This window comes from Ictidomys tridecemlineatus (genome assembly GCF_052094955.1).
Source record: "Ictidomys tridecemlineatus isolate mIctTri1 chromosome 12 unlocalized genomic scaffold, mIctTri1.hap1 SUPER_12_unloc_2, whole genome shotgun sequence".
Lineage (NCBI taxonomy): Eukaryota > Metazoa > Chordata > Mammalia > Rodentia > Sciuridae > Ictidomys > Ictidomys tridecemlineatus.
Genome location: NW_027520960.1, coordinates 393331 through 420507, shown reverse-complemented (window position 1 = coordinate 420507; position 27177 = coordinate 393331). Strand labels below are relative to the sequence as shown.

At 49.1% G+C, this 27177-nt stretch overlaps 1 protein-coding gene across 1 annotated transcript in view; it reads left to right on the top strand.

The window, feature by feature from the left end:
- Positions 1-23111, top strand: part of LOC144372300 (mitotic spindle assembly checkpoint protein MAD1-like) — a 120479-nt gene extending 97368 nt beyond the window's left edge. The window contains exon 3 of the mRNA XM_078035686.1: positions 22937-23111. Within this exon, the coding sequence (XP_077891812.1) occupies positions 22937-23096 (160 nt within the window). The 3' untranslated portion in view covers positions 23097-23111. The remainder of the gene's footprint in view (positions 1-22936) is intronic.
- Positions 23112-27177: the final 4066 nt, after the last annotated feature.

The window sequence follows — 27177 nt, the reverse complement described above, 5'->3', positions numbered from 1 at the left end:
CAGTGCCTGGAGTGCATCTAGATCATGAGCAGACCTGCAATGCTATGCCACATTGGCCCCATCCACCTGCCAGCTCTGCTAGCAGTGCTTGCTCACTCCTATCTATCTGTTGCTTTTAAGATGTTGGAACACAATTAAATCCTGATTGAGCTCAGAAGAATTTGATCTCAGCAGCCCCAAGACTCTGTCTCACCTGGCACATCTTCCCAGGATCTCCATCAATGTGCTCTCTCCTTCTTCCTTCTGCCCTTGAGGAGATACAGCCCACCACTTTCCTGCTTTTGGTTGCCCTTTTACATATCCAGAGCTGCCAGTTAATATCTTATTGTTATAGTAGTTCCCCCTTTTTCTGCAGTTTTGCTCTCTGCAGTTTCACTTATTGCAACCTGAAAATAGTAAGTGGAAATGTATAGAAATAAACAATTCATAAATTATAAATTGAACACTGTTCCAGGTAGCATAGCAAGACCTCATTCTGTCCTGTGTAGCTGTATAGGAAGGACATCTTTGTCCATTGTATCCATACTGTATATGCTACTCACCTGAAAGTCATTTAGCAGCTTTCTGGGTATTTATATTGACTATCACGGTATCACAGTGCTTATGTTCAAGTAATACTTATGTCATTAGTAATGGCCCATGGTACAAGAGTAGTGATGCTTAGAATATGCCAAAAAGAGAAGCCTCAAATCCTTCCTTGAAGTGAAAGGTGGAAATGCTGAAAAAAAAAGTCATGTGCTGAGGTTGCACTGATCTACGCTAAGAATGAATCTTCTGTCTGTGAAATTGAGAAGGCAAAGTAATTCGTGCTAGTTTTGTTGTTGTAGCTCAGATTGCAAAAGTTATGGCCATAGTGCTTAGTCATTCACCTCACTCGGGTATTGCATCCTTTCACATCATCCCTGGTGGGGGAGAGACCATGTTTATAGAACTTTGAGTACAGCATATTGTTATAGCTTGTTGTAATAGTTACTGTTGGTAATCTCCCTGTGTGCCCAATCTATAAGCTAAATCCCATCATAGGTATGTGTGCAAAGGAAAAACCAGTGTATACAGGGTTCTGTATCCTCTGTGATTCCAGGCATTCATTAGGGTTCTTGGGATGTGTCCCTGCCACTTCTGTGCTTCTTGTCCCTTCAGTTTGTCATGGTGTCTGTAGTTCTGCAGTTCCAGCACACTCCTGTTTATATGTCTGTGGTTCCTGCCCCATCCCACCCCATGTGCTTCCCTGCATCTTGGCTTTGCTGGCTGTCTCACTTGTTCATACCTCTGTGCCTTTCATTCATCAGGCAGGTGATCACACTGGCTTAGGAAGCACACCTGCCTTGCTCTCTGGGTGTTACTGCTGTCCCACAAGCCTTTGGCTCACATTGTTTTCTAGTGACAGCTAGTGCCAATCCCATCGCTTCTCCATCCACAAGTTCCTTTACTAGTGACCGTGGCTTTGGGCCTGCCTGATCCCTCCCCTTGTCACCAGGCGGCAAAGCTGGCCCTGCTTTGCATCTCCTTACCTGAAATTAAAAGGGGGGTATCCTATAAGAGGAATGTGTGCTCTTCCTTTTTAAATTTTTAAGTCTTTGCAAAAACATTTTTTTTTTAATTTTGTAGAATGTCTTACTGCTTATGTCATTTCAGTTTGAGGCATTAACTATTTTCTTAACATTTTACTGAAGTATCATATGTAAGAAGTCAAGGGTGAGCAGGGAACACAACTGAGCCACCAAGCGTCTCCTTCCTGAGAGGTCTGGCCTGGCTTCTGGCCTCAGGGTGGCCTGCTGTGGTGGTCATTGTGAGGAAGGGCTTCATGGTTGTATTCCTGGAAGTCCTCTGGCCTTAGTGTCTTCATGTGGGTGAGACTTGACCGTTCCATGGTGTACGCCTCATTCTTTTATATCTTCTCCCAAGTGTGCCCTGGCCACCCAGCATGCATTTCCAGAATATTCTCTCCTGGGCTCTTCTCAAATGTTCCTCACCCTTTCATATTTAGCCTCATCTGGGCACCTTTGGTTAGCAGTAGGGCATTTGCTGCTATCTCTGTGGCTTTGGGGGTGAAGGAAGCAGAGCACCGTCCTTGGGGTGCCCGCGTTCTTCCTCAGGTTCTCAGTGTCTGCTTTCCCCACGTTCCTGCAGCTGCATCCTCACACCTGGGAGGAAGGGAAAGGAAGCGAAAGGATGTCAGCATTTTATTTGAATAACCTTTTTTGGGTCCAATTACAAAAGGAATCCAGTTTCATTTAGAGCATTTGACAATGTAGAGGAAACAAACAGAAAAGATGAGAATAAAGGTTTCCCATCATCCTCCTGTCCAGCGAAAACCACTGTAAATGTGTTGGCTTAGATTCTGCCTGCTTTTTATTTATATATAGAATGTGTTTTTCCGATGTAGTTTTTAGGAAAAATATAATACTATGTGCATTATTTGTTGAGTCTTCTTATTTTGTTTAATCTTTTGTGAACATTTCCCAAATTAAATTTCTTTTAAAACATACGTTTTTGGGGTTGGGGGTGCAGCCTGGTTGGTAGAGTATGTGATTAGCATGCATGAAGCCCTGGATTCAATCCCAGAACTGAAAATAAACCTCAAAAAACAACTTTTTGACTGTAAACCATTCTCATTATGAATATGTTATTTAGTTACACTCTTACTGTTAGGTAGGAATAGTTTTTTCTCTCTTATAAACAATACTCTGATTAATATATGCCCCCAAATCTTTTCTTGTACGATTGCTGATTATTTCCTCAGGAAGAATTCTTAATAGTGCACTGATTCAAAAAGTATTCATATTCTTCGAGAAGCCAGCGGTTTCTGAACAGTCAGCTTGGGCCAAGGCACTGCCTTGTTAACACTCAGGGAAGGCCCTGCCGTCATCATCATCTGGAAGAAAAGGCAGGAGGGACCTGCATGGCCTTGGGTTGTGTGCTGAGCTTTGGTTACTGCCCAGAAGCAAATCAGCAAAAGAGAAAAAGCGATCAGTTTACCTTACTAAACAGCAGCTCTGTGAGAGATGCTGTTAAGAGAATGATAAGTGAGTCACTAGATGGGCTGGAGACCCACCCTGCTTGTGAGGAACCCCAGGTAATACAGTTGGTGCTCTCCCCGGCAGAGGTGGCCCTTTGTACCCTCTCTCCTGCTGGGCTAGACTTCCCCACTTCTTCCAGAGAGCAGAGTGAGGAAAGGAAAATCATCCACTGACCTCAGAGAACCAACAGCACCTTCATCAGGTGAGGCAGGTGGTGCCATGACATCACAGTGCCCTTGGTTCCACGTGGTGATGGGGGATGCTCTGCACAGTGGGGTTTTTCCCAAACTGGCAGCTCCAGTACAGTTGAGAAACAGGTGGAGTGACCCTAGTTGAGAGACATGCTAACAATCTCTGACCAGCACTCATCACTGTCAAGGTCATGAGAAACAAGGTGAGGCTGGCAGAGGAGCCTCAGTAGACAGGAGGAGAGATGTAGCAGGCCAGCTGGGGGAGGCTGGAGAGTCTGAAACTGCAGGTGGCAGCAGCATCGCCCCTGAACTTGGAGCACACTCATTGGCATTAGAAGTTAGTGGTAGGGCTGGGGTTGTGGCTCAGTGGCAGAGTGCTTACCTGGCATGTGTAAGGCACTGTATTTGATTCTCAGCACCATATATAAACAAATTTAAAAAAGGTCCATTAACAACTTTTAAAAAAAGATATAGATAGATAGATAGATAGATAGATTGATTTTAGTGTACAGGTGATTGAACTCAGGGGCACTTGACCACTGAGCTACATCCCCAGCCCTATTTTGTATTTTATTTAGAGACAGGGCCTCACTGAGTTTCTTAACGCCTTGCTTTTGCTGAGGCTGGTTTTGAACTCGCAATCCTCCTGCCTCAGCCTCCCAAGATGCTGGGATTACAGTTGTGTACCACCAGGCTAGCTAAAAAAATATTTTAAATAATTTTTTAAAAAGTTAGCACTGAAGAAGTTGTGTCTGGGGTTCATGGAACTCAGCATATTTAAGGGGCTTGAATGGAGTGAGTGTAGGTGGGCAAGAGACCTTGGGAGCTGGAGGGTCCAGGATGAGTGGGAACTGTGAGAGTTTGGACAGTTCATTCCCGAAGGCTCAGCAGCAGGGATGATGAGGCACAGGTGTGTTCTGAGATCCCACTGATGTCACCGGGGTTCCTCTTGCACCAGAGCCACAGCCCCTTTGCTCTCACAGCACTCCCTGCCCATTGCTGTGTGTGCATTTCTGCAGGGGAGAAGAACTTCAATAAAGTCTGAACCAGATCTCTTAGCTTATGACCACATTGCCCCCATCTTCTCCTAGAGCCCTGCCCACAGTAGACTGCCCATGGGACCAATTAGAAGGAATAGGCAAACTGGTTGATTTCTTAATATGCAAGAACTCAAGAATGTGATGTTAAATTCGTCTTTCTTTCACTACACAATGTGGTCACACACAGCCCCACACCAGCATCTTTAACTGCCAGTGGATCTCAGGCTTACAGAGGTGAAGGATTTGTCATGTTTGAAAATCAATAAAACCATGATCACAGGACCAGCTTGGCTAGAATGCTGGGGTTCCAACCACTGCCCCACCCCCAGCCTCCTATGTAGTTTTGGTTCAGTTGGTTGGCATCCTTGTGCTTCCCGTTCCTGCTCTGTTGGTGGGAATCTCTGTGGGGCCTACTGTTAGGACCCTGAGAGGGATGAAGGAAGGTGCATTTGGCCCTTGTACTGTTTTGTGGTAGTCCTTGGCGAGGGTCTTGGAGCACTTCAGAAGGACCCAGGTTTCTTGGTGCATGCCACTATGTTTGCTTGGTGCTATTTGGGGGACTGTGGGGTGCTGACATCTTGGGATCAAGCTGTTCTCTGTAGACAGGCAGTTTCTAAACCTACACTCCCAACTTTCAGCTTACTGTTCTTGGTCAGGGAACAACAATCCTTTTACAACAGAGATGCCTGTGGATGATTCTTCTGCCCTAACCTGGCAGGAAAGACCAGAGCTGGTGGCCTCATGGCATGACCCTTGCAGGGTTGTGTTTATGAAATGATTTTGCCATTTGTGTTCCCCCTCAGTGGGCCCTCATTCTGATTACTTTTTATCTCCTAGGAGTGAAACTCTGCTGTGTACAGTTCTGTGGGTCTTGACCAATATGAGCCCCAGCACCAGGGCCGTGACACAACAGCAGCACCTCCCCGGGGGCTAGTGCCCTCCTCGGTGATCAGCCCCCTGTTGCCCAGCATCACACACAGAGCTCTGAAGGGAGAGCTTCCCTGGGGCTGGAGCCAGGTCCTGAATGCACGGCCACCTCTTCCCTGAACTTCTCAAATTCCAGGGGCTCGTTTTGTCTTCAGGCCATCCTCCCCTCAGCTTACCAGGCTCAGGATTTTTGTCTGTATCTCCCTGTCCTCGGGCCCTCCATTCCTCCTGTTCTACCCTCACGTTAAGTGTGAGAAGATAACAGCAATTAGGGCCCGTCCAGGTCTAATCCATCACCCGTGGCAGCGTTTAAGGGACCTCTCGATGGGGTGGTGATGCTGGGTGCTGCCTGATGATCTCAGCCGCCCCTTTAGGTCTTTGTCCTGCTCCTCATCACTGGCTGAACGATTTGTTGGAGGCTCTCATTAAAGGATGCTGGCAGCTCTTCTCCTTAATTACCGTGTTCTAAGGACTGACTGGGTTAGTTTGGTGGCTCTGGCATGAGTGAGGTTGTGTCAATACTCTAATGATTCCTCACCAAGTGCTGAGTCCTTTTTCTTCATCTTGACTTTGATTTTTTTTCATCTTGACCCTCTCTGTTAGGTGCCCTGCCTTGTGCAGCCCCATGGGGGAAGCTTCCTCCTAGGAGCGTATTTACCTGACTCCTGGCCATAGGGCCTGGGAAGGGTGGTGGACTTGTGTACTGGGTAGTTGCCCCTGGCCTGCAGGTCCTATGTCCATGGAGAAGCCATGGACCTGGGTGCCATGAAATATGAGAACTAATTCATGTTGTTTCTACAGCATGTCAAAGCAGTGCTTCTGCCCTTGGATTGTTGTGGGGGTAGAAATCTGTTAGGTGACAATAGTATATCAGCATGGTTTTTAAAAAAATCAGTACCTTCTTGAAGTGTGATTTACAGATAGTGAAAAACAGAAGCCTCACTGTTCTCCATGAGTCTGTACCTGGTGTCACATGTACAGCATGGCCAGCACCTCAGAAACTAGGCTGCTAGAGCCTCCTCATGTGAATGTGACCCCTGTTGGAACCTCCTCCACCACAGGGTTCCCACTTGTTCCTGAACGTAATAGGCAGGTATGGTACCAGAAAAAGAGGGATAGCCTCCAGTATGCCCACCACAACATAGGTGACCCTTGAACACAAGCAGAGGAAGCTTGTCTCCATTGGGGCAGGGCCTATGGTGACACGTGTCTTCGTGTGTCAGAGTGGTGTTCATGGTGCGAAGGACCCTATTTGTACAGCCATTCTCTTGCTAATAGACCTGTGGACTGTGTCTGGATTTTGACCTCCTGAATGAGTGTGTTTGTGCAGGTCACTTGAGGACTCATGTGCTTGCCCCTTGCCCTCAGACCTGGGAACCCAGTCGTGTGGTGAACTTTGTGAGGCTGCAGATTTCCACCAGCAGCCTGGGAATTCCAGCTGTTCCCTGTGCCCACCAGCCTTGCTGTTGGCAGCAGGAGGCATGAGGTGTGTTGTGCGTGGCTTTACTCATGACTTCTAGTGCTGGTGTGTGCAGCACCTGTCCCTTCCTGGACCATTTAGGTAACTGGCAATGTGTCCAGGGATCTTTTAGTTACATTTTTTCCTATCTGTAATCTTTATTTGCCTATTATTCTGTCTTTTTTAAAATTAATTTTTAGAGGAGCCTTTAATAGCCTAAGGAGGTTAGGCCTTTGTCAAAAAATATGACTTCCCAACTTGACATTTTCCCTGTTTGGTTACAGTTTTCTTCCAGATGCCAGCTTTTGATTCTTGGGTAGTCAGATATAGAAGCTGTTTCTTTTAGTGTTTCTGTTGGTTTTGTTTTTGTATGAATGTAGAAAGACTTTCTCTTTCCTAGATCATTAAAATTTCCTTTTATATTTCCCCCTTTTATGATTTCATCTTTCATGTCTAAAATCATTGATCCACCAAGACTGTCTTTTGATATAAGCTGTGTTGCATTATTTTCTGCTGCTGTAACAAAAAATTCTGAGCCTGGAAGGTTCATAAACCGCAGAAATCCATTTCTCACAGTTCTGGAGTTTGGACAAACAAGTCCAAGTCTCAGGCTCTGACAGACTCAGTGTCTGGTGAGCCACCTCCTGTCTGTGTCCTCCCCTGGGGTCTCAGAACAGGTGTGGGTGAGGCTCCTTCACTTCTGTTTCTTGATTCCCTGAGGCGACAGATAAAGGACTGTTCCTCAGGAATGTACTTTGGTGGAGGTGACCCACCACTTGCCATTCCTCTCCCATCAAGGTCCTTGTTCACAGGGGGATGATCAAAGCACTTCACTTGGGGCAGGAGGCAGAATCAGTGATATGATATACATCTAAGAGGTAAGGACTAAGAGGTATCCTGAGAGTGTAGCTGGTGGTAGTGACAGTGAGGATCTGTTGTCTGCTAACCTGGAGTGATTATTACAGGGATCCAGAATAGCAATCCCTTTGCCTGATGATAGGGGAACACTGTCCCTGTCTTTTGGCCTTGTTTTTGTTGCCTCTTTTCCTCTGGAGTGGCCTCAGGCTTCCAGAGCTGTCTGGACCACAGGAGGTAGGAGGAGCAGCCATTCCAAGGCCTGAGGTAAATTCTAAGTGTCTTCTACAACAGCTAGTGAACTGCCATTGAGTGACGAAGATGAGCAGCAGTGGAAGTCATACAATGGCTCAGAAAATGTGTTTTCTTGTTGTGTGCTTGCTGAGCTGCATTTCCTGCTTCTAATCTGTGCTCAGCAGATGGGCCTGGCAGGGCATCGGCTCAGCAGCAGCCGCCCAGCTCTGCTCTTATGCTGCTCTCCTGCCATTTCTGAGGTGGGTGTGTGGGAGGCCCAGTGTGTACCAGCTAAGGTGGAGCTGGCAGGCAGATCCCTGGCCCTCCCAGTAAATTCAGGTCACCTGGGCCTCTTCCTTGCTGACACTGGGACATGGTAAAAACCTTGAACACCAGTGGTGGTCTCTCTGGTTGGTCAGGGCTGTCCCTTGCAGCCAGCCTCTCTGTCCGAAGGTCATGGACCATTAGAAGGTGAAATAGGTGTGCATAGTCACAGAGACCTTGATTTTCCTGCATTCCATTCAGAAACTTCCAAAACTTTCTGGATTTTTGACCAATTTCTCCAAATACTGTTGAATACTGTCCCCACCCTTGTTAATACTATTACCACGAAACATCTTTTAACTACACAGATGATGTGCTGCTCATTAATCTACAGTGAGAACTAGAATTCTTCCATGAGGTCATTGTCCTTTATGTGGCCTTTCCCCTGGTTGGGTTCATGGGGAGTCCATATCCAGTCTCTAAAGCTGATCAGGTGTTGGCCCTGGTCACTTCCTCCCATGACAACTTCCTGTTCCATACCCCTCCCTGGGGGTTGGGCTCTGCCTGTGGCCTATGCCGGGCAGTGGGTGGATGGCCAGTGTGATTCGGGAGCTTTGGTTAAAGTTTGCTGCTGTGTAGAAATTGCCCTTATACCTTCATTGCCTTTTCTTTAGTCCTGTGGGGTTGTGCCTCCTTCTTGCCTGTGAATGTCCCATCTTGGCTAGGGGCTGCCTCTGTTTGGCTGTACTGTCCCTTTTTCTCACCTAGGGTGGGATGTTCATCACTGGCACTGGGCTGGGACCTGCTTTCTTACAGCCTCTGAGCAATGCCTCTGCCAGGGAGCATCTCCCTGCCCAGAGCCTGCCTTCCTGCCTTCCAGACTCACTGTTTCCTGTCTGACCTTTGCTCTTGGCTCTTGGATAGAATGGCCAACCTGTGTCACTAAAGGCACTGTGAATTTCCTCAGGCTAGAGTTGTCTTATTTCATTGTGCTTCCTGGAATACCCCATAACCAGGCCATGAGAAGGTTCCCAGTGGCCACTTGAGACTTGTCAACAAAAATTTCCAAGAGGCTGGGAGAGGGCTCCTGAGTGTCAGGGAACATATCTGCCTTGCCATCAAGAGCTTTTCTGGGAAGAGTTTGAGAAGCAGATGTTGGCCTCTCAGTGTCCATCTTGCTTGCCACTAGTAAGTGGTGGGGCTGGGCTTGGACTCACTGTGTGCTGGGGTTTGCAGCATCTGGCGCTGTTCCTCTTCACCCCAGGAGGTGTGATGTGTTTGGCTCTCTTGGCGTGTTTAAAGTCTCCAGATGCCTGTGCCACCTCAGACCTCCTCTGTTGCGCAGAGCGCCTCTACTCCTCGCTGCCTGCGCTCACGGGAGTTTGCCTGGCACCTCTCATGTTGTATACGCACAGAGGTGCTGCGGCAGTTCCGACAAGCACTAACCCTGCCTTTTAAAGGTCAATTCTGTCTCAGTCAGTTCTTAAAGTTCAAGAGGAAATAAACTGCTTAGAGCTGGCATTTCTCAAGCCAAGTGTCAACTCTCCAAGCCCGAGCTCGGGGTGAGAGGAAGTGAGATTAATAAATGAGTGGCCGTGTTGACATAGCCATCGGTCAGCAGATGCCTCCTTCTGCTCCCAGCTCTCACTAAAAATAGTGGAAGAGAAACTAAGAATTCTGAAAATCTCATTTTCTCCTTTTGTTTTTATTTTCCAATGTGGGGAATGCTTTGGGGATTTTTTTTATTAGTTATTGACAGCATTAACTCTGTTAGCCCTGGTTACCCACGATGTCCCCCACACAGAGAGATGGCTCTCTGTGCCGTGCATATGTGATTGACAGGGGCTGGGGACACTCCTCACCTTAGGAGAGATTGCAGAGGCCCTGGGAAGGTGCCTCACCCACCAGGGTATTGATGTTTGGGCTTTGGGTCGAGCACAGTGAAATCAATGGTAGAATAAACAGGCAGAATGGGCTTTGTTAATCAGCCTCCGGCAGGCAGCCGGAAGGATTATGATGGAGCACAGGTGCCGATCGAAACTGGTCCAGTGCAGACAGGCCATCCCGCTCTGCTGGCCAGCGGGTGCTATTGATCGTGCGAGTGCTGGGAACCTCAGCATCAGAGCCACTAATTGGGCTGTTGGGTGATTCCAAAGAGAGAGATGTTGCTGAGATTATTCTGTCTCATCTCTTAACTGCTTGTCCGATTTGACTCACAATCTCAATTAAGCGTTGTGCCCTCACTTCTCAGAGCTCTTCTCGGCTTGGTCCTGCAGTGTGACATGCCATTCTTTCACTTGTCATGTGGACTCTTGTCCCCAGACATGGAGATTTTGGCCTAGCTCTGTGCCAGCATGTTCTGGGCAACCTCCTGGGTGGTGGCTACAATTGCTGCCTTTACAGGAACCCCAGCCAAGCTCTCTGGGGGCCCCTCCCGCCTTCCTGTATTCCACATGCACATGCTTAGATCTCACACTCACTATGCTATGTTCTGATCATCCCTCCTCCTCCGTGTTCCCACATACGTTAGTCAGCTCTCTGTTACTGTAATGAAATACCTAAGGCAACTAACTTAGAAAAGGTTTATTTTGATTACCTTCTGGAGGTTCCAGTTCAAAATCAGGTGGCACCATGGGTTTGGGCCTCTGGCAAGGATGGCACATCATGGCAGGAGCTCGTGGCAAAGCAAACCTATGTCATAAACCAGAAAGCAGGGAGCGACTGAGAGCCCTGAGCCCCACAGTCCCCTTTGTGGGTGCACTCTAGCTGACTAAAGGACTCAGTTTTGTGGAGCAGAACTGTCACCTCCTCCCACAAGTGCTGAGCCCCCCTACCAGGGACCTCTTAGGGTCCCATCACCACCCGAGGACCAAGCTACAAACTCATGAACTCTTGGGAGATGCAGATCATATCTGGACCTGGTGAGGGTCATTGCTTCTCCACCTCCATACACACCTCTGTTTCCATGGGTCTTCAATCCTGGGGCTGTCACATGTGTGATCCCCTGGGCTGTACTGGCTTCCAAGTCTTGTGTAGCAGCCAGAGCAGCACACAGAGGACGTTCAGGGATGCTGGCCTATTGAGTGAGAGGAGGAGGAGAGGAAGGGGTCCTCAGCTGGCTTGGCAAGGAAGCTGCCCTCTGCCATTCTGTGCGTGGTTTGGCCCTGGCCCAGTGCAGGATTTCCCTGTGTGTTTTACCTAGCTACAGGGGCAGCTCTGTTCTTTCTACATTCCATGCCCTGCCACAGGTATTTCTTCCATGTAGGACTTGTCAGGAGGAGACAGCTTGGCCAACACAGAGACACTTTGAGAGTTTGAGAAGCATTGAGAGTGGAGTTGATGGCAGATGATTAGAGCTTTGTTTCTTTGAAGGTCTGTTTTGGGGAACTTGATGTATTTTTATTAAACTCATAGTCTGATGAAGAAGGGACAAGGAGTCATGTCCAGAGACCCTGGCTCCAGCTGGCCACTGCTGTCCATGTGCCCGTTGTCTTTTGAGACCCAGAGCCCCCTATCTGGACCCTCCCTGAACTTGGCGATTGCTGCTATTCTTTTCTTTCCTTTGCTGTGTCCCTAACCCTTGCCCAGGTCCTGGTCTCTCTTAAATGGTCACAGCAGCTCTTTCTTCTTTCTCCTTTTTTCTCCTGAGTTTGTGTCCAGGGTGGGAGATGGAGTCTGGATCTCAGAAGGCTGGGGGGCTGTGGAGGGAGTGAGATAGCTGAGGATTAATGAGCCAGGGTGCCCTGTGCCAAGGCCCAGGTCATGTCCCAGCTGTGTCTCCAGGTGCAGCGTCCCTGGGAAGTATCATACCCCTGTGTGTTTGTGGCCTTAGCTAGAGCATGAGGTAGAAATCCCTCCATCCCAGGCAGGGGCTCAGTACCTCTGCTTCATCAAACATACTTTCTTGGAGAGAGACTGAGAAAGGGGTTTCTACGTGTTTTCCTGAGCTGCTTCTCCGTGTCCTTTGATGGAGTCCTATTTGCAAGAAGGCAGTGATGTATGTATAAGTGAGTTACTAGGCGGGAGGAGGCAGTGGGTTATAGATTAGCAAGGTTCTTTTCTTTTTTTTTTGTTGGAATTCATGAATTTGTGGGGTCTGTGGCTGGGCCAGGCTGGCAGGAGTGTCTTGTTCTGGGAGCTGCTCTCATGCCAAGATGCTGGCAGTGTTGGGATGGCCCTCAGTAAGGTGGAGCTCATGTCTTTATTTCTGTCGCTCTGTTGGTAACTCTACGTCTTTGGTGTGGTCCACAGATTGGTAGCCTTTCTCTGTAAAGGGCAAGATGGTGAATATTTTTGTTTTTTTAGGTCACACAGTCTTCCACAGGAAACCAGCCACATATAATATGTCAGCAGTGGGCATGGCTATGTTCTGATAAAACTTTATTTACAAAAAATAAGCAGAGGGCTGTTTGTTGACCTCTGGTGTGTGAAAGAGCATAGATGACCGTCTTGCAGCCTCGCTCTGCTGCCTGCTGACTCTGTGACTGTCCATGTCTTCCTTTTCTGCAATCCCTAATAGAAAGCCATGTTCTCAGAACCTTGTCCATGGGCACATCAAGGCTGAGATGCTACACGTGAGAGTTCTCCTTCTCCTCTGCCTCCAGAAGTTGGAGCTGGGTGGCTCCAGGACATCTGCCATGTGTGCCTGCATCAGCCATCACTTCAGATCGTCTTAATTATCTATCTACATCTTTTTTTTTTCTTCCAAAAGTTGGGCAGGAAGATACATGGTAGTTGCTCAGTAAAGACTTGAGCCACTTATCAGCAACCTGGGGCCTACGCTTACTGTCCTGCTCCTGCCCAATGCCCTGGCTTTGGAGGCAGCCCCACCAATGGGATTACAGGTTGGTTCCCAGTCAACTAAATTGGGTTATGCATTATGAATTGAAATTGTAAGGGGCAATTTTCCTTCTCACATTTCAAGGTCAGATGAGAGTATTTACTGGGTGGCCTCTGTTTATCTGGGAATGCAAATTGAATTTGGTGATTCAAATTGATGAGATGTTAGGAACAGAGCACTCATCAGAGGCATCATCGGGAGCAGTGACCGGGAGGCCAGACTATAGCTTCGGAGCCTGCTCCCTCGGCCGTGCAGTTGATTGGTAATTATTTCAGTCTTTGCTTTTCTCATTCTCTGGTTTTGTTTCAGCTGTTTGGATTTTTATTTTTATTTTTTTCAGAGAAATGTGTAATGACACTTGGAGGCATTTAAGATTGGAATTAGATGGCGTAAATAAAGACAGCTGCGTGCCAGGCTGAGCCTAGGCGTCGAGGGCGCCGGGGGAAGCTTGCTGCTCTGAGTCTGCGCTTGGGCACACGGTGTTAGGAGGTGGAGCAGGACTGCCTCTGCTCCCTTCTGTGTCTCTGGTTCCTTCTCCCCACTCGTTTCAAAGGCAACCTTGTCATAGTCTGTGGGCTTTGGCCACATGGGAGTGCCCATGTGGGTAGACAGTGCTCTGGACATGACTCCTGTCTGTGGCCCTGGCCAGGCTTGCTTCTCATCTGAGCTGCTCAGGTGCTTGTGGACACCACTCAAGATTATATGTGCAGTGGCATCCTGTAACCTTGAGGGCTTTGCCCCGGGGTGAGGGCGGCATACTTGTGCAGGAGAACCCTGCTGACCACCTCTGCTGCCACCCTCGGTCCTGCACAGATTTAGAAAAGGGGGTTGGGATGTGCATCTCCACCAGCTCATTACAAAGGAGCCACCCAACATACTGGACACAGATAGTTTACCCATCCCATTAAGGTGCGTGAAGAGACCCAGTGCTTGCTGGGTATTTACCTGCTTTCTACTTTCCCTATGTGACTTCTTAAGTGTGGTGTAGCCAGCTGGACTGGGTTGAGATCAGTGACTCTGAGTGTCAGTGAGAAGGCCGGAGGTTGGAGAAGTCTGTCAGTATGCGGAGCCTCCTTGGGCGGATTCTGTGAGGCTTTGTACACATTCACTGGGCCCCTTGCTCCAGTGGAATCTCAGGACCATGTCTCCTTGCTTCTCTCCAGAAGCAGCTATTGATTTCCTTCTCAAAAGTACCTAGACGTGAGCCCTTGCATTGGCCACGCTGCCTCTGTGGAACTGATTCCATGGCTGACCTGACCTACTCACAAGAAAGAATATGTATGTCTCTCCCCCCCCACACACACACACACATGACCTTCTGCGGTGGCAGGGAAGGGGTTTAGGAGCTTGGCATCAGTACAGTGCTGCCTTTGCCCTCTGGAAACCTTTGCCTGGTCTGTGCTCCATCTAAAATTTTACCACCTTTGTCTTTGCCCCTTTCAAGCTCCAGCAGTAGACAGGGGTTCTGCTGTATTGCTTCTTCCAGCCCCTGTAAACATGGCTGCTTGCATTTCCTGAAATGTAAACTCAGCATACTCTCAAGCATGTGCATGTGGTATGGGAGGTTGTCCTGGCAGACAGTGCTCTCTGTCAGAATTGGAAGATTCCTCCAGGCCCAGGCCAGGTGCATCCAGTGGACAGTCTTTCTCAGTCCCTGCCAGCCTCCTAGGCCTGCCTTCTGTCCTCTGTCCCAAGAACCCTGTGCAGAATGCTTCCTGCTTTTCCACTGTGCCCTCACCTGGAGCCACCTGACATACTCCTGCTGCTGTTCCCCAAATGGGCTGTAAATTCCACAACACCTGCTGTCTGCACCGTTCTCTTGAAGCCCTGGAACTCTGTCTCCTCTGCCTTGGCATGTCCATGAGCAGCCTAGTATTCGGTGAGGTGCTACAGGCTTCATTCCATGATTCCACTTCTTAGAGGTGGCCTGTCATCAGTATGAACTGAAACAACAGGGATTTGTTGAAGAGCCACTCTGCACGGCACTTGGATGTGGAGTAGAGATCTGAACAGTTGCCACCTCTGCCCTCTTGGCATGCAGGAGGGCAGGAAGGCATTAAGCACATAAATGTGTGTTAATATGGCAAGTCATGACATGGGGGAAAGAACAGGGGCCATGAGATCAAATAGTAAAGGTGACTTAAACTAGGTGGTAGGCAGGAAGGTGCTTGTCTGATGGGGGCATCAGGTGAGAGAGTTCTCTAGGATGCATGCACAGCCACCCAAAGCCTGAGGTGACAGGCGTGAATGTGTGGATAGGGAGTGTGGCCATGGTGCCTGGGAAGCAGCTGGGGGAGGCGGGCTTACCTGACCTGGTGCTCCTGCAGTGTGTGAGCAGGAGTCATGGAGAGGCTCCAGGGATGAGACTGTGCTGAGTTTACATTTCAGGGTCGATTTGGTGGCTAGGAGGATGAGTGGGGTCCATGAGGGCAGTGATGGCAGCCAGGAGGCCATGGAATAGTCACACCCGAACCTAGAATGGAGCTTGGCTCTGAATGTTCTCTGGAGGCTTCACTGTACCCCGGATGTAGTAGGGAAGGGAAGCTCAGGGAGGCTCATTGGTGCTGCCTGGTGGGGTTTGGTGAGTGTCGATCCCTTCACAGGGATGGGAAGATTCGAGGACAAGCAGGCCCTGGGGGGTCCTCTCCTCAGCACATGGACTGGGTGATATTTCCCTAAGTGGGAGCCTGGAGTCCTTGCTTTGGGCTCCACTCTTCCCCAGATACCAAGCCCATTTCTACCTCCTTCTGGCTATCTGGGCTTTGTGCTAGCCTGGGTAGGAATTCCTGTCTAGAGAGCACTATTCAGACATTTATCCTTTGCTTTCTCTCTACTCTAATTGCCTCTTTCAAAGGCACTGATCTGGACATGCTCTGGATGGGCTTTGCCCTTCCTTGGACTGTGGACCATAGAAACCTCTGGTTTCCCTCCTGTCTGCTGACAAAAGGAGGGCGCCGTGACTCTGGGTCAGTTGTCTGTGGATTGCCTTAACAGCCAGGACAGGGCAGGACTGTGGGGAGTGCAGCCCTGCTTTCCTGACTGCCCTGAGACCTCTTGCGGGGCACACTTGGGCCACTGGCTCCTACTGCCCATAGTACTTATGAGCTCCTCTGTGCTGGGTGCTGTGACCTATTCTTTATTGGCAATAACTTGGAAACTAAAACTTCTTTTGGAGGCAGTTGGAGAAAGGGAGCTTCTTACTCCATCTTCAGGCGAGTGCCCACCTGGAAAGGGTATGATCAGCTTCTTCCTCCTATTTTGCAGAATGTTTAGTCTCTTGTCCATGTGTTACTGGTTTTTCAGGCTACACCGGCGAGAAATAAAGCCCAGGTTCACCTGGAAATCTTAAGTAAGTCTTCTGAAATCTGGTCATCATTGATTCTCTGTGGGGCCCCGTCCTAGTGTTTGGCTAGCCACAGTGGTCTCTTTGTTGGGAGAAATTCTCACCAAGTAGTCTTTTCACCTTGGAGGGCTCTGAGTATGAGATTTCTCGCCCCTTGTAACTGAGCTGCTGTCTCCCGTTGCTTTTGCCTGTTCCCGCAGACCACCTGGAGCAGGCATCCCCGACACCGCAGGCAGTCCTCTGTGCTCTTATCTGTGTTCACTGTTCGTTTTCCCTTTCCTCAGTTGTTGGGGGTTCCCCTAGCACCCTTTTCTCACTTCACTGAGACTAGCCTTATTTATCTTTGCCCCTTTCAAGCTCCTTTGGCAGACAGTGGTTCTGGGGTCTCGTCTGCTGCCTCAGAGCATCATGCCGCCCCATCCCATTGGACTGCTGATCAGCTCACTGTCTATTAGACTCTGACATCCTCTTATCTGTCAGTGCCCATCTTGATGGAGTGTGCAGCTGTCTTCTGGGCCCAGGATGGGGGCCTGGCACACACTCCAGGTTTAGTTCATTGGTGGGACCGCTGGCCCTCACCCTGTCTTCCATTTCCTAATCCTGCCTATGATTCTTCCTAGCTAGATTCTTCTACTCACTAGACAAGCAGAGTTCTAGAATTTCTTTCAGCTCCTGGAGATTTCCTGATGTGCTGGGAGGGAGCCATGTCATAGTGCCCTGCTCCTCCTCTGCACAGTGGGGACTGTGTAGGTAACAGTGCAACAGATCCAGCCCAGAGGCCTGGCTCTGGGGTAGGTCAGCACCCTTGCATGGCCTGAGAGATTGGGGCATTTTATCCCTGAGGTAGGCATATGGCATGGCACCAGTTGGTGGGTGGCTTGACTTGGGCTGACTCTGGCTGTTGCCATCACTGCCGTGGTGCTCCAGGACTTGGTCATCCACAGAGTAATGAGAGGCTGTGGAGGGCAAGCATTTGCTGTTTCCTGTTGGGGACACAGTGGCCTGACCCAGGTGACTCAGTCATGTGGGTCTGCATTTACCCATTTGCAAAAAGGAGAATGCCAAAAATCACTTGTGTTACTGTTTTTCTTTTTTTTTTTTGTTTGTTGTTTTTATATTTTGTGGTGCTGGGGAGTGAATGCAGGGACTCAAGCATGCTAGACAAGCAGTCTACCATTGAACTCCATCCACAGTCCTCTTGGTGGGCATTTTTTCTCCTAGTTTAAGTGTTAGTAGTCTTTTCCATATTTTTTATTGGTACATTATTGTCCATAATAGTAGGACTGTTAGTGGATTTTGATCTGTGTCTATGACTAAGAATAAAGGTGTTTTTAAGGACTTTGCAACAGTTTGAATTAAATTTTATCAATATTTTCCTGCAGAGTTTTATGCAAAAGAGCAATTACTGAAAACAATGTACCCATGCAATTATATTTGTAACTTAACCAATTGGAGACCACCCACAGATTGGCACACGCTGTCAGGGAAATGTTTGAGCAGCCATCAGAAAGCTTCCTGTGTCAGCTCTTGTCCAGGTGTTACGGATGAGAAGGTGATTGTAATGAATTCAGGTCCCCATCACAAAAGTACCAGAGTCTGGGACTCAAACAATGAACATTCCTTTCTCTCATTTTTGGAGCTGAAAAGTCCTTGGCCCCTGCAGATCACTGGTGCCTGGTGAGAGCTGTCATCCTGGTTCAGTGTTGTTTCTCACTGTGTTCTTACAGCGAGAGAGTGGAGATGGGGAGGCAGGGGACTTCTTATAGGAACACTCATTCCAGCATGAGGATTCTTCCCTTGTGATCTAGTTGTCCAGGGCTACACCTCCAAACACTGTCATGTTAGGATTTAGATTCAAAATACAAATTTGGGGACACAGATAAATTCAGTCCATTATAGGGGTGGTGCTTAGCTCAGAGTTCTTGTTTTGGCTTTGGGACTGGTTGTGGCTACTGAGGCACCTTTGTGTCCCTGGGTTTGCACACCAGGCAGGGCTCAGGCACTGTGACCATGCAGCCCCTCACTCATCCCAAGCATGCAGGATGCACTGTACCTCCTGCCCTGCTCCTTTTCAGAGGCAGTCCCTCATGGTGGCCATGTTGTCTAGGAATCTCAGTGTCTGTTTGCACACATGTCCTTTCTTTGCCCTGTTAGTTCTTGGGCTGCCAGGCTGGAGCTGTGAGAAGACAGACAGCAGAGCTGGTGACATGCTGGGCCGAGCAAGGGAAGAAGCTCAGCCAGCAGTCTCTTGGAGAAGGTTGTGAAAATGTCTCCTGCCACTCTGGAGTCTCTTGTGTCCTTTCCTTGTTCCTTCAAGTGGATATTCTTAGCCTGAGTTTCTGATGAAGACTTCATAAAAGTGGACTGCAGTGGCCTGCCACTTACAAAGATGGCTTCTCAAAAGCATGGACTGTTTCTCTCACTAGATGCCGCCTCAAAAAGGCATCAATCGATAAACATGCCCAGCTTCTCCTTGAAGCACCAAGAGCTTTGTTTTGAACTCCCAAAGGCTCATGGAAATACTGCTGACCTTAGAGTTCAGCTTGGCATGGAGCTAGAAGTTTAATTTTTTATGAGCTCTCTCTTCTTCCCTTAGAAGAAAGGCTGAGCGTGAACAGAGGGAGCTTCCCAATGGGGATGGACCCGCAGCCTGGGAACTGGTGTGGGTTAGTGCTGTGGGATTTGGTCACCCAGTTGCTTCTGAGCCAGGGAGGCCCTCAGAAAGCCTGTGGGACAGAACGGAGAGGTCCTGTTCTGATCCAGGGTTACTGTCCCACCCACTTGCATCCTTGGGTTCAGTAGCACTTGCTTGGGAGCCTTTGGGCTCTGTGTGTGTGTTGAGGAGGGGCCATCCTCCCTCTTTTCACCATATTTTAGTCCTTCTCATTGTCTTGGGCCTTCAGGCGAAATTGTCTCTTCACTGCCCACAGTACTCTGCCTCTTCCTGCCTCAACAGGACCGGCCCCTGGAACGCGTGAACAACACTCTTCCACACTGTTTTCTGTTTTATAAGCAAGAGCTGGTCTCTTCTTGCCTATGTCCTCTACTGACCTAGTTTTGGCTCACCTCTGTGGCCTAGCAAAGGCCCCAAAAGGGCTGTCCTTGCTTTCTGACTTTGCTCCCTTTCATCCTCTTGAGTCTTTGTGTAGGCCCCTCCCTGTCTGCCCTGTGTCTCCCTTCTGATCCTCACTTACCTCCTGTTGGGCCGTGAGTCCTTCTTCTGCAGTGCTGCTGCTGGGCTGATGTGAATACCACCTCCTGCCTGCCCTTCTCCTGCCACCGACATGTGGTGCCCTTCCTTCCTTTGCCTGTGTGCCTTCAGTACCTTCCAGTATGCCTCCTGATGTGAGAACACAGCACTCATTTTTTCTGTCTTTGCCGCTGCCAGTTGCAAAGTTTCCTCTCAGTTAGAGTCCCCTCTCTGTGTTCCATCTTGCAGTGCTGGGACCTGCAGTCCTCTGCAACTGTCTGACTGGTGCCTTGTCAGCCCATAGTGGGTACTAGAGAGACATGGCCAGAATGGAGGAGGAGTAGGGGGAGGGGGCTGTGGCTGGGGCCCTGCCCTTGGCTTGTCCTGCCTGTGGCCACCTTCCTTTCCTTCAGACACTTCCTTATCACCACACAGCAGCTGTATCCAGTCTTCAGCTTTTCCAGAGTTCAGTAGCAGCAGCCTTTGCAAGCGTGGCCCTCTTCAGAGGCCTGGGCCCAGACCCTGCAGGGCTCCCACCTGGCTCAGACACCATCAGTGCTCTATACCACAGGTCCCTCTTCTGAGGTTTCCAGATTTTAATTATTTCAGTCTTTCCCTTTTGTCATGAAGTCCAAGGAATTATAGCTGTTCAGTTGTTGCCTCCCACAGTCTTTGGATTGTTCCTTTTGCCCTGTATCACTCAGTTTATGTCTGGTTAACTGTACATTGCATTAGTAAACTCTCTGTGCATGTGATCCATGTGGGTGGAGTCCATGAGGCAGGCCCTTGGCTGTTCAATGCCTCTTGTTTTTCTAGTGCTCCTGACCCCCAGCGAGGTTCTGCAGAGTACTCAGGAACTCAGTCTCCCTGTCATCTGCTGAAGTAGGGTTTTTAAGTCTATGTTTATCTCTTGGAAAATTTGGAAACCAGATAACTGCCCTGGGAACTGCCCAATAGATGTGGAACCGTGATTGTGCCCAGTCTGGTGGCTCTCAGAGGTCTTATCTCCCCTGCCACGGGCAGGGCAGTGGGCTGCAGTTGGTGCTGTCTTGCCTACTAGAGTCTCTTGTAGGACTGAGTATTCTTCTGGCTTATTTCTTTTCCTTCTCACTTGAGGAAATGCATTTTGCTCTTGAGAGAGCATGGATTTTCTTTGTGACCTGGTGAGTGAGCTTTTCCAACCTGGGTGTCGTACCCTACCCCTTAGAGGCCCCGTTCTCTCTTGTGGGGGCCATGGAGCACAGCTCCTGCCACCGCCTGCAGCTGCTGTGTACTTGGGAATCTTGGATCTGGGCAGAAGGCTTGGGTCAGGGCATCTCCATGCCTGGTGTCCTCTCCTCCCTATAGTGGCTGGGGCCCATCTATGTCATGCTAGTATCTGGCTCAGACTTGGTACTGGGTTCCTGGTGCCCAGTCCTGCAACATGACTCTGTGACACCAAGCACAGGTCCTTAGGATCACAAAAGAATAGCAGATATGGCATGGCCTCCTGTCCCTTTGCAACTGCAGTGGGTGGGGAGAGCTCAGCTCTCCCCACAGATATGATGATGTTGTGCTTCTAGTGTGTAGGACATGGGGTTTGTCACTCTCTTTTCAAGCCTACACTAACCCCCTTGTGCTAAGGACAGCTTCTCAGAGTGTTTTCTTACCCTTCAACCCTATCCAGTGTCGTACTGTGCCCTGTCACCTTACAGACGCATTGCCACATTCCTTCCTCTGTGTATATGACTCTTCAAACAGCATATCGAATGCTACCATTCTTCTAATTAAATTACCCACTTTGGAGCAGTGATTTAAGGTGCTTGTGAACCTCCCCACCTGAATTCAATGATTCAAGAGTCGATTTCACAGTTCTTGATTATTAAATTGGTCTTTGAATAGTTTTAAATTGAACTGGAACTCAAAATAGCCTCTTAATATATCTGTTTCCAGTGAATAATTGCACTTGTTTTATACTGTGGCTTTGGTTATGGAGCACCTAGAGGTGCAGGTGGCAGTGGCTGACTCTGCATCTGGAGTAGAGATCAGAGCCAGGCTTTCCGAGTGGGTTTATTGAATGAAATGCCAGCATCTTGATTCTGAGCCTTGGTTCCAGCTTCCATGGTCTTGCAGGCCTCTGGTTGGCTTGTCCCAGGCAGCCTACACCAGTGTTCCCTGCCACACTCAACAGGACTAAGGCCGTTACCAGATCCCTTAGAAAGTTCCATAAATCTTTGATTTACATTCACTTTCGAGTTATATTTTTGCTGCTTAAAGAATTTTACTAAATTATAATTTAGAAAATCCAGTAAGTACTCATTCATGTGAAAGAGAAAAAATTTGCAATAGAGACTACCTCTAAAGAAATCGTTATCTATCGCCCTTATGAGTTAAGGTTTCCTTGAAATCATGTAATCAAAACAAAGAGAAATAATTGGATGCCAAAGATAATCTCAGACTGCAGATGTCCTTCACAGCCCATCCCCAAATTTCAAAATTTCAAAGTGGCCCCATCATTCTTATTGTCACCTCTCATAAATGTTATGAATGTCACCTTATATGAGAACCCTATCATCCTGTTCATGTTTTATTTTCAAGGATTGGTTAGGATTTTCTTTGGGAAGAAATCTTTGCCAGTGAAGGAGATAAACCCTGCTCCCTCTTCACATGCTAATGTGCCCTCCTGGTGCACTGGCCCTGCCTCACTTACTCTCTTAATCATGACCATTGCTTGTCCCTCCCTAGTGGATCTTAGGAACCCTTAAGCATTGGCTGGAGTTCTCTGGTGCTGACAGCATTCACCAGGGTCCTGAGCCGGCCTCTGAAGGACCAGCCAGCTTCATGCCTGTGCTGGGCATGGCTGTGGGGGAATTGGTGGCATTGAGAGATCAGGGGTCATGGCTCTCCCAAGCATACTTTGGGAGGTTGCCCTCTGCTTGGAGAGCTCCTGCCTTCTCTGGTCTGAAGAGATGTGTTGCCAGAGGATGGACCAGAAGGCCATCTGGATGGAGGTGGTATGATGCTGGGGAGACATGAGGAGACAGAGGCTGTGGGGATGTAAAGGGAAGGGGGATGTTGAAGCTGGAGACAGGCAGGAAACATCAGCTGGCCGCACAGAGGCAGGGAGAGGGCTCAGCCTGGCTGCACCCTAGGGTCTCTCCCACACTATAGGCCCAGTGTGTGGCCGAGAGGGTTTCGATGGGCAGAAAGTCTTAGGGACTGTGCAGCCCCCTCCATGCTGCACATCTGCGCCAACTGTGATTCACATGGGAAGTGCTTGTGCTGGCAATTTAGCTCATTCAGAAGTCCCGTACTGAAGCACTGCGTGGCTGACAATTTTTCCCATTGTGTGTGGAGTTGAGCTTCCCTCCCCCTCCTGCCGTGTGCTGGGATCACCCTGGGCGTCTATTTGAAATCCAGAAACTCCTGAAAGGCGTTAAGTAGCTATTCAGGAGTGAGGAAATGACAGCGAGGCGGCTGCACGTGCAGCTCTATTTTAGGGCATCCTGGTGGGGCTCGCTGTGGGGAATCATCCCAGGGCCTTGGGGTGGTCTCATCAGACCTTATCACTCCCCTTTTGTCTTCCTTGCACAGTGCCCGGGGACTGGAGAAGGCCCAGCAGCAGCTCCAGGAAGAGGTCCGGCAAGTCAGTAGCCAGCTGCTAGAGGAGAGGAAGAAGCAGGAGACCCATGAGGCACTGGCCCGGAGGCTCCAGAAGCGTTTTCTATTGCTGACCAAGGTACAGGTCCACTGAAGTGCGGCCAGGCCTGCCCCACCACTTGCACACCTGTCCTTTTCTCTCTGGCACCACACCTTTGTGCAGACTTTTACATGGCTGCTGCCAGTGGTCTATGCCCTCATGTCTCAAATAGCATAGCATGCCACTGCCTGGAAACCACAGGCCGTGGGCAACACAAACCTTCTGCCAAAGAGGATGCATCTTGGCAGCTTGATCAGGCAGTTTGGTTAGGCTGTGTGCTCTTACCCCGAATTGTCAGGAAAGTCCTTGGAGTGCCAGGGTCTCCTCAATCCTGTATTTCCAGGAGGCCTTGCTTTTTGCAGTCTCTCTCTAGCAACCCGTGTTTCCTGGCCTGGTGCCACACCCTGGTGGAGCCTTTTGTGTAATCGCTGGTCTTTTGCAGGGCCCTGACTGGGGTCAGCATCCTTGAGACCCAGTGGGCAAGGCAGCCTTCCCATCCTTCACTGTCTATAAGTGTAGAGGAAACTGAAGTGGGCTTTGGTCTTGGGTGTAGAATGAGGCTGGTCCCGTGTTTCCAGCTGTGCAGGATGGGACACACTTGTTTTCCCTACTCAGTGGTTCTGTCTGGCCTCTGTGCCTTTTCTAATTGTTCTTGCCTGAGGGGTTCCAACATCTGGCGTGTTAAGCCAATGTTACTCAGGCACAAATGGTTTTTGGTGAGTATTATTTAATAAAACATTGCCATGGACATTGAAATTTCAAAAGGCAAGGAAGAAAAAGGCCAAATCTGTCCCCAAGCACACTCTGTGTAAGGGTGGGGCATCAGATTGCTAGGCAGAGACTCCCCACCTGTCCACACTGCTGTCAAGTGGGCAGAGGGAGCTGTGTTGACCCCCCACTCTGCCCCAGGAAAGGGGATGTGCCCAGGAAGTACCAGAAGCCGTGCCTGAACAGTGTCTGCCAGCTCTTGATCATGTCTAGTGATCCAGATAAAGCCAGGTTCTTTATCTCTGGAACCCCCTGCTTATGAAGCTTTCAGAAAACGAGTCATATTTCAGCTGCTACATGCTGCTGTTCCCTGGCCGCCTCTGCTCGCTTCTTGGCAGCACCTAGATATCTGTGCAAAGAAGACCTCATGTTTGTCTTGGCATCATGCAGGGCTTCCCAGGACTTGAGTGGAGGCCAGACCCTCTCTTCAGCTCCAGAGGCTAACTTGGGAGCCCTGGCCTTGCAGGTGGATCCCAGGAAGGTGAGTTCCCAAAGTGTCTTCATAGGTAGCTCAAAACCAGGACCTTGCTCCTTGAGAGAAGGCACTCAGATCTTGGGTAGCCATTCTGCAGCCTCCCCGGGCAAGGCTTTGGGCCTTAGTCACCCTCCCTTCTTTCCAAATTTGTCCACTGGTGTCAGTATGAGGTGCCTGTGATGTGACTACATGGCCACGGGCCTCACAGGATTTAGTCCAGTGGGAATGAGGCAGCAGTGATAATGCTCACTGGCACCCGCCCCTTCCTGCTAGCTTCCTGAAAACACTGCTGCGAGGACGCGGGAGGAGTTACCTGGTGTAAAGTTAACGTGCAGACCTGAGGAATTTACAGTTCATGAGAGCATGTGTAGACCAGGGAAGAGGAAGGAGGTTCATCATCTAAAAGCTGCTTTTGGGGTCAGCATACAGATATGTGGAAGCAAGCCAAGATGAACACCTAGTCCAGCAGCCGTGGGAGTGGGCTCCCTCAGTCCCTGCAACAGGGGGTGCATAGCATGGGCTGCCCAGGCAGTGCTGGCTATTGAGGGGCTTTGGGCCCTCAGAGTGGGATGGGGGGAGCCAGGCTGTGTGGTTGTTTGTTTGGCACCTTGACCAGGCAACCTTCCTGTGGCATGGGGAGTGGGAACTCAGGTCTGGGAGCCTGGCTTTTCCCTGGGATCTCAAAACCACCTCTCAGTGTCTCTGGGTCTCAGTTTCCCCTCTCTGCAGGATGGCCCCAGGGCCCTTGGAATGTGACCATAGTGAGTGGGTGCGTACGTAGCTTACCCATTCTCACTTGGGCAGCTATTTCGAGGCCCTGACAACAAAGCCCATTGTCCCCTCCCGAGGGAGGCTCTATGGGACTCAGATCCAGGAGACAGAGCCTTGCACACGTAGCCAGTGAGGAAATGGAATAAACTCTGGGAGTCATGGCTATGAGATGGGGAGGGGTGCACAGCCCTTGGGAGCAGAGGTGACTTTGGGAAGGTGTTTCAGTTTTTCCAGGTGCCGTAACAAAATAGCATGGGCTGAGGGCTTACACATCTCCAGTAATGATTGCTCACAGTTCCAGAGGCTGCAAAACCAAGAGCAGGGCGCTCGAATGACCTGGGTGAGGACTGCTGCAATTCACAGAGCCTCTGTCTGTTCCTCTCTAGGCAGAAGGGGTGCTCTGGAGCCTCTTCTACAAGGGCACTGATCCCATTTCTGAGGGTGCACCCCCATGACCTAAGCACCTCTTCCTAATGCCATCACTTGGAGCTAGCATAGGAATTTGTGGAAGGCACAAACATTCAGAGCATAGCACATGTCTGTCGGGTATGTTTAATATGCGGAAATCACACTGGTGGGAGTTTGGCCTGGTTGGATTTCACCTTGTTCTCTACCAGGTCTTTTTAGTTAATCCTGAGCCACCCACGACCTTCCACCATGCTTTCAAGGGCCCCTTGGCATGGCCCAGAACCCCTCTGACAACTTTCCCAGCCAAGGACTGCTGCTACCATTTACTTGCTGCCCACTCTCAGGCTGTGTTGCAAGCTCTGTGTGTGCACCTGCTTACCTGGGCTGTGTGTGTGCGCACCTGCTTACCCAGGCAACTTCAGTTTTTAGAACAGTTTCCTTTCCAATTTTTTTATTTGTTCCTTTTAGTTATATATGACAAGAACATTTTGATTGACAGAAAAATTAAGATTTTTGATTTACAGAAAAATTAAGAATTCAGAGAATTCCCTGTATCTAGTATCCCCTAGTAACACTTTGTGTTAGTATGACATGTTTGATATAATTAACTGGTATTGATACATTATTATTAACTAAGATGAATACTTTATTCAGAGTCTCTTAATCCATTTGTAATGTCTTTTTTCTCTGTTAGGATCCCATCTAAGATACCATGTGACATTTACTCCCCATATCTCCTTGGGGTCCTCTTGGCTGTGACAGTTTTACAGACGTTGTTTCTGGTGACCTTGGCAATTTGGAGGTGTGTTCCTCTTTGGAGATTTACCTGCTGTTTTTCTCATGATTACCAGTGGTTGTGGGTTTGGGAAAAAGAGGTAAAATTTCATTCTCAACACATCATGTCAAGGGGACATGCTGTCAGTGTGACTTGCTACTAATGATGGTGGCCTCGAGCCCCTGATGAGGTCTGGTTTGACAGGCTTCTCCTATGTCAAGTTCCTGTTTCCCAGTTTCTACCTGCATTTTTAGAAAGAGGTCAGTGTGCATTGCCTCCACCTAAGGGGTTGGGAGTTGATACTCTCTCCTTGGAGGCAGATTTCTCTATCTAAGTTATTTAGAATTCTTTAGCCTGGCTGGTGTTTCAGCCAGCTTTTGCATTGCTATGACCAGAATACCTCATAAGAACAGCTTAGAGGAGGAAAATTTTATTTTGGCTTACAGAATCAAAGGTTCAGTACATAGACAGCCAACTCCATTGCTCTGGGCCCAAAATGAGGCAGCACATCATGGGGAAAGGATGTGGTAGAGGAGCTTTTCTTAGCTCATAGGGGCCAGGAAGTGGAGCAGGAAGGGGAAGGGCTGCAGGGAAGATGAGCTCTTCCAGGGCATGCTCACAATGACACTCCTTCTCCAGCCACCAGCTTATAGTTATCACCCCGTCAGTCCATTCAAACTAGGATGGGCTGATTCGGCTACAACTCCCATAGTCCAGTCACTTCACCTCTGAACATTCCTGCATTACCAGGAGCTTTGGGGGAACACCTTATATCCTAACCATGATGAGGAGTTTGTCTCTTCTCCCTCATTTATTATATCAGATGGACTTGTGGACATTTATTTTAGGTTTGGGATTTTAATCCATTACTACTTTATTCTGTGGCCGTAGCACTGGGGTCTTTCAGTTGAATCCTGGGTCCCTTTGATGTCATTGTG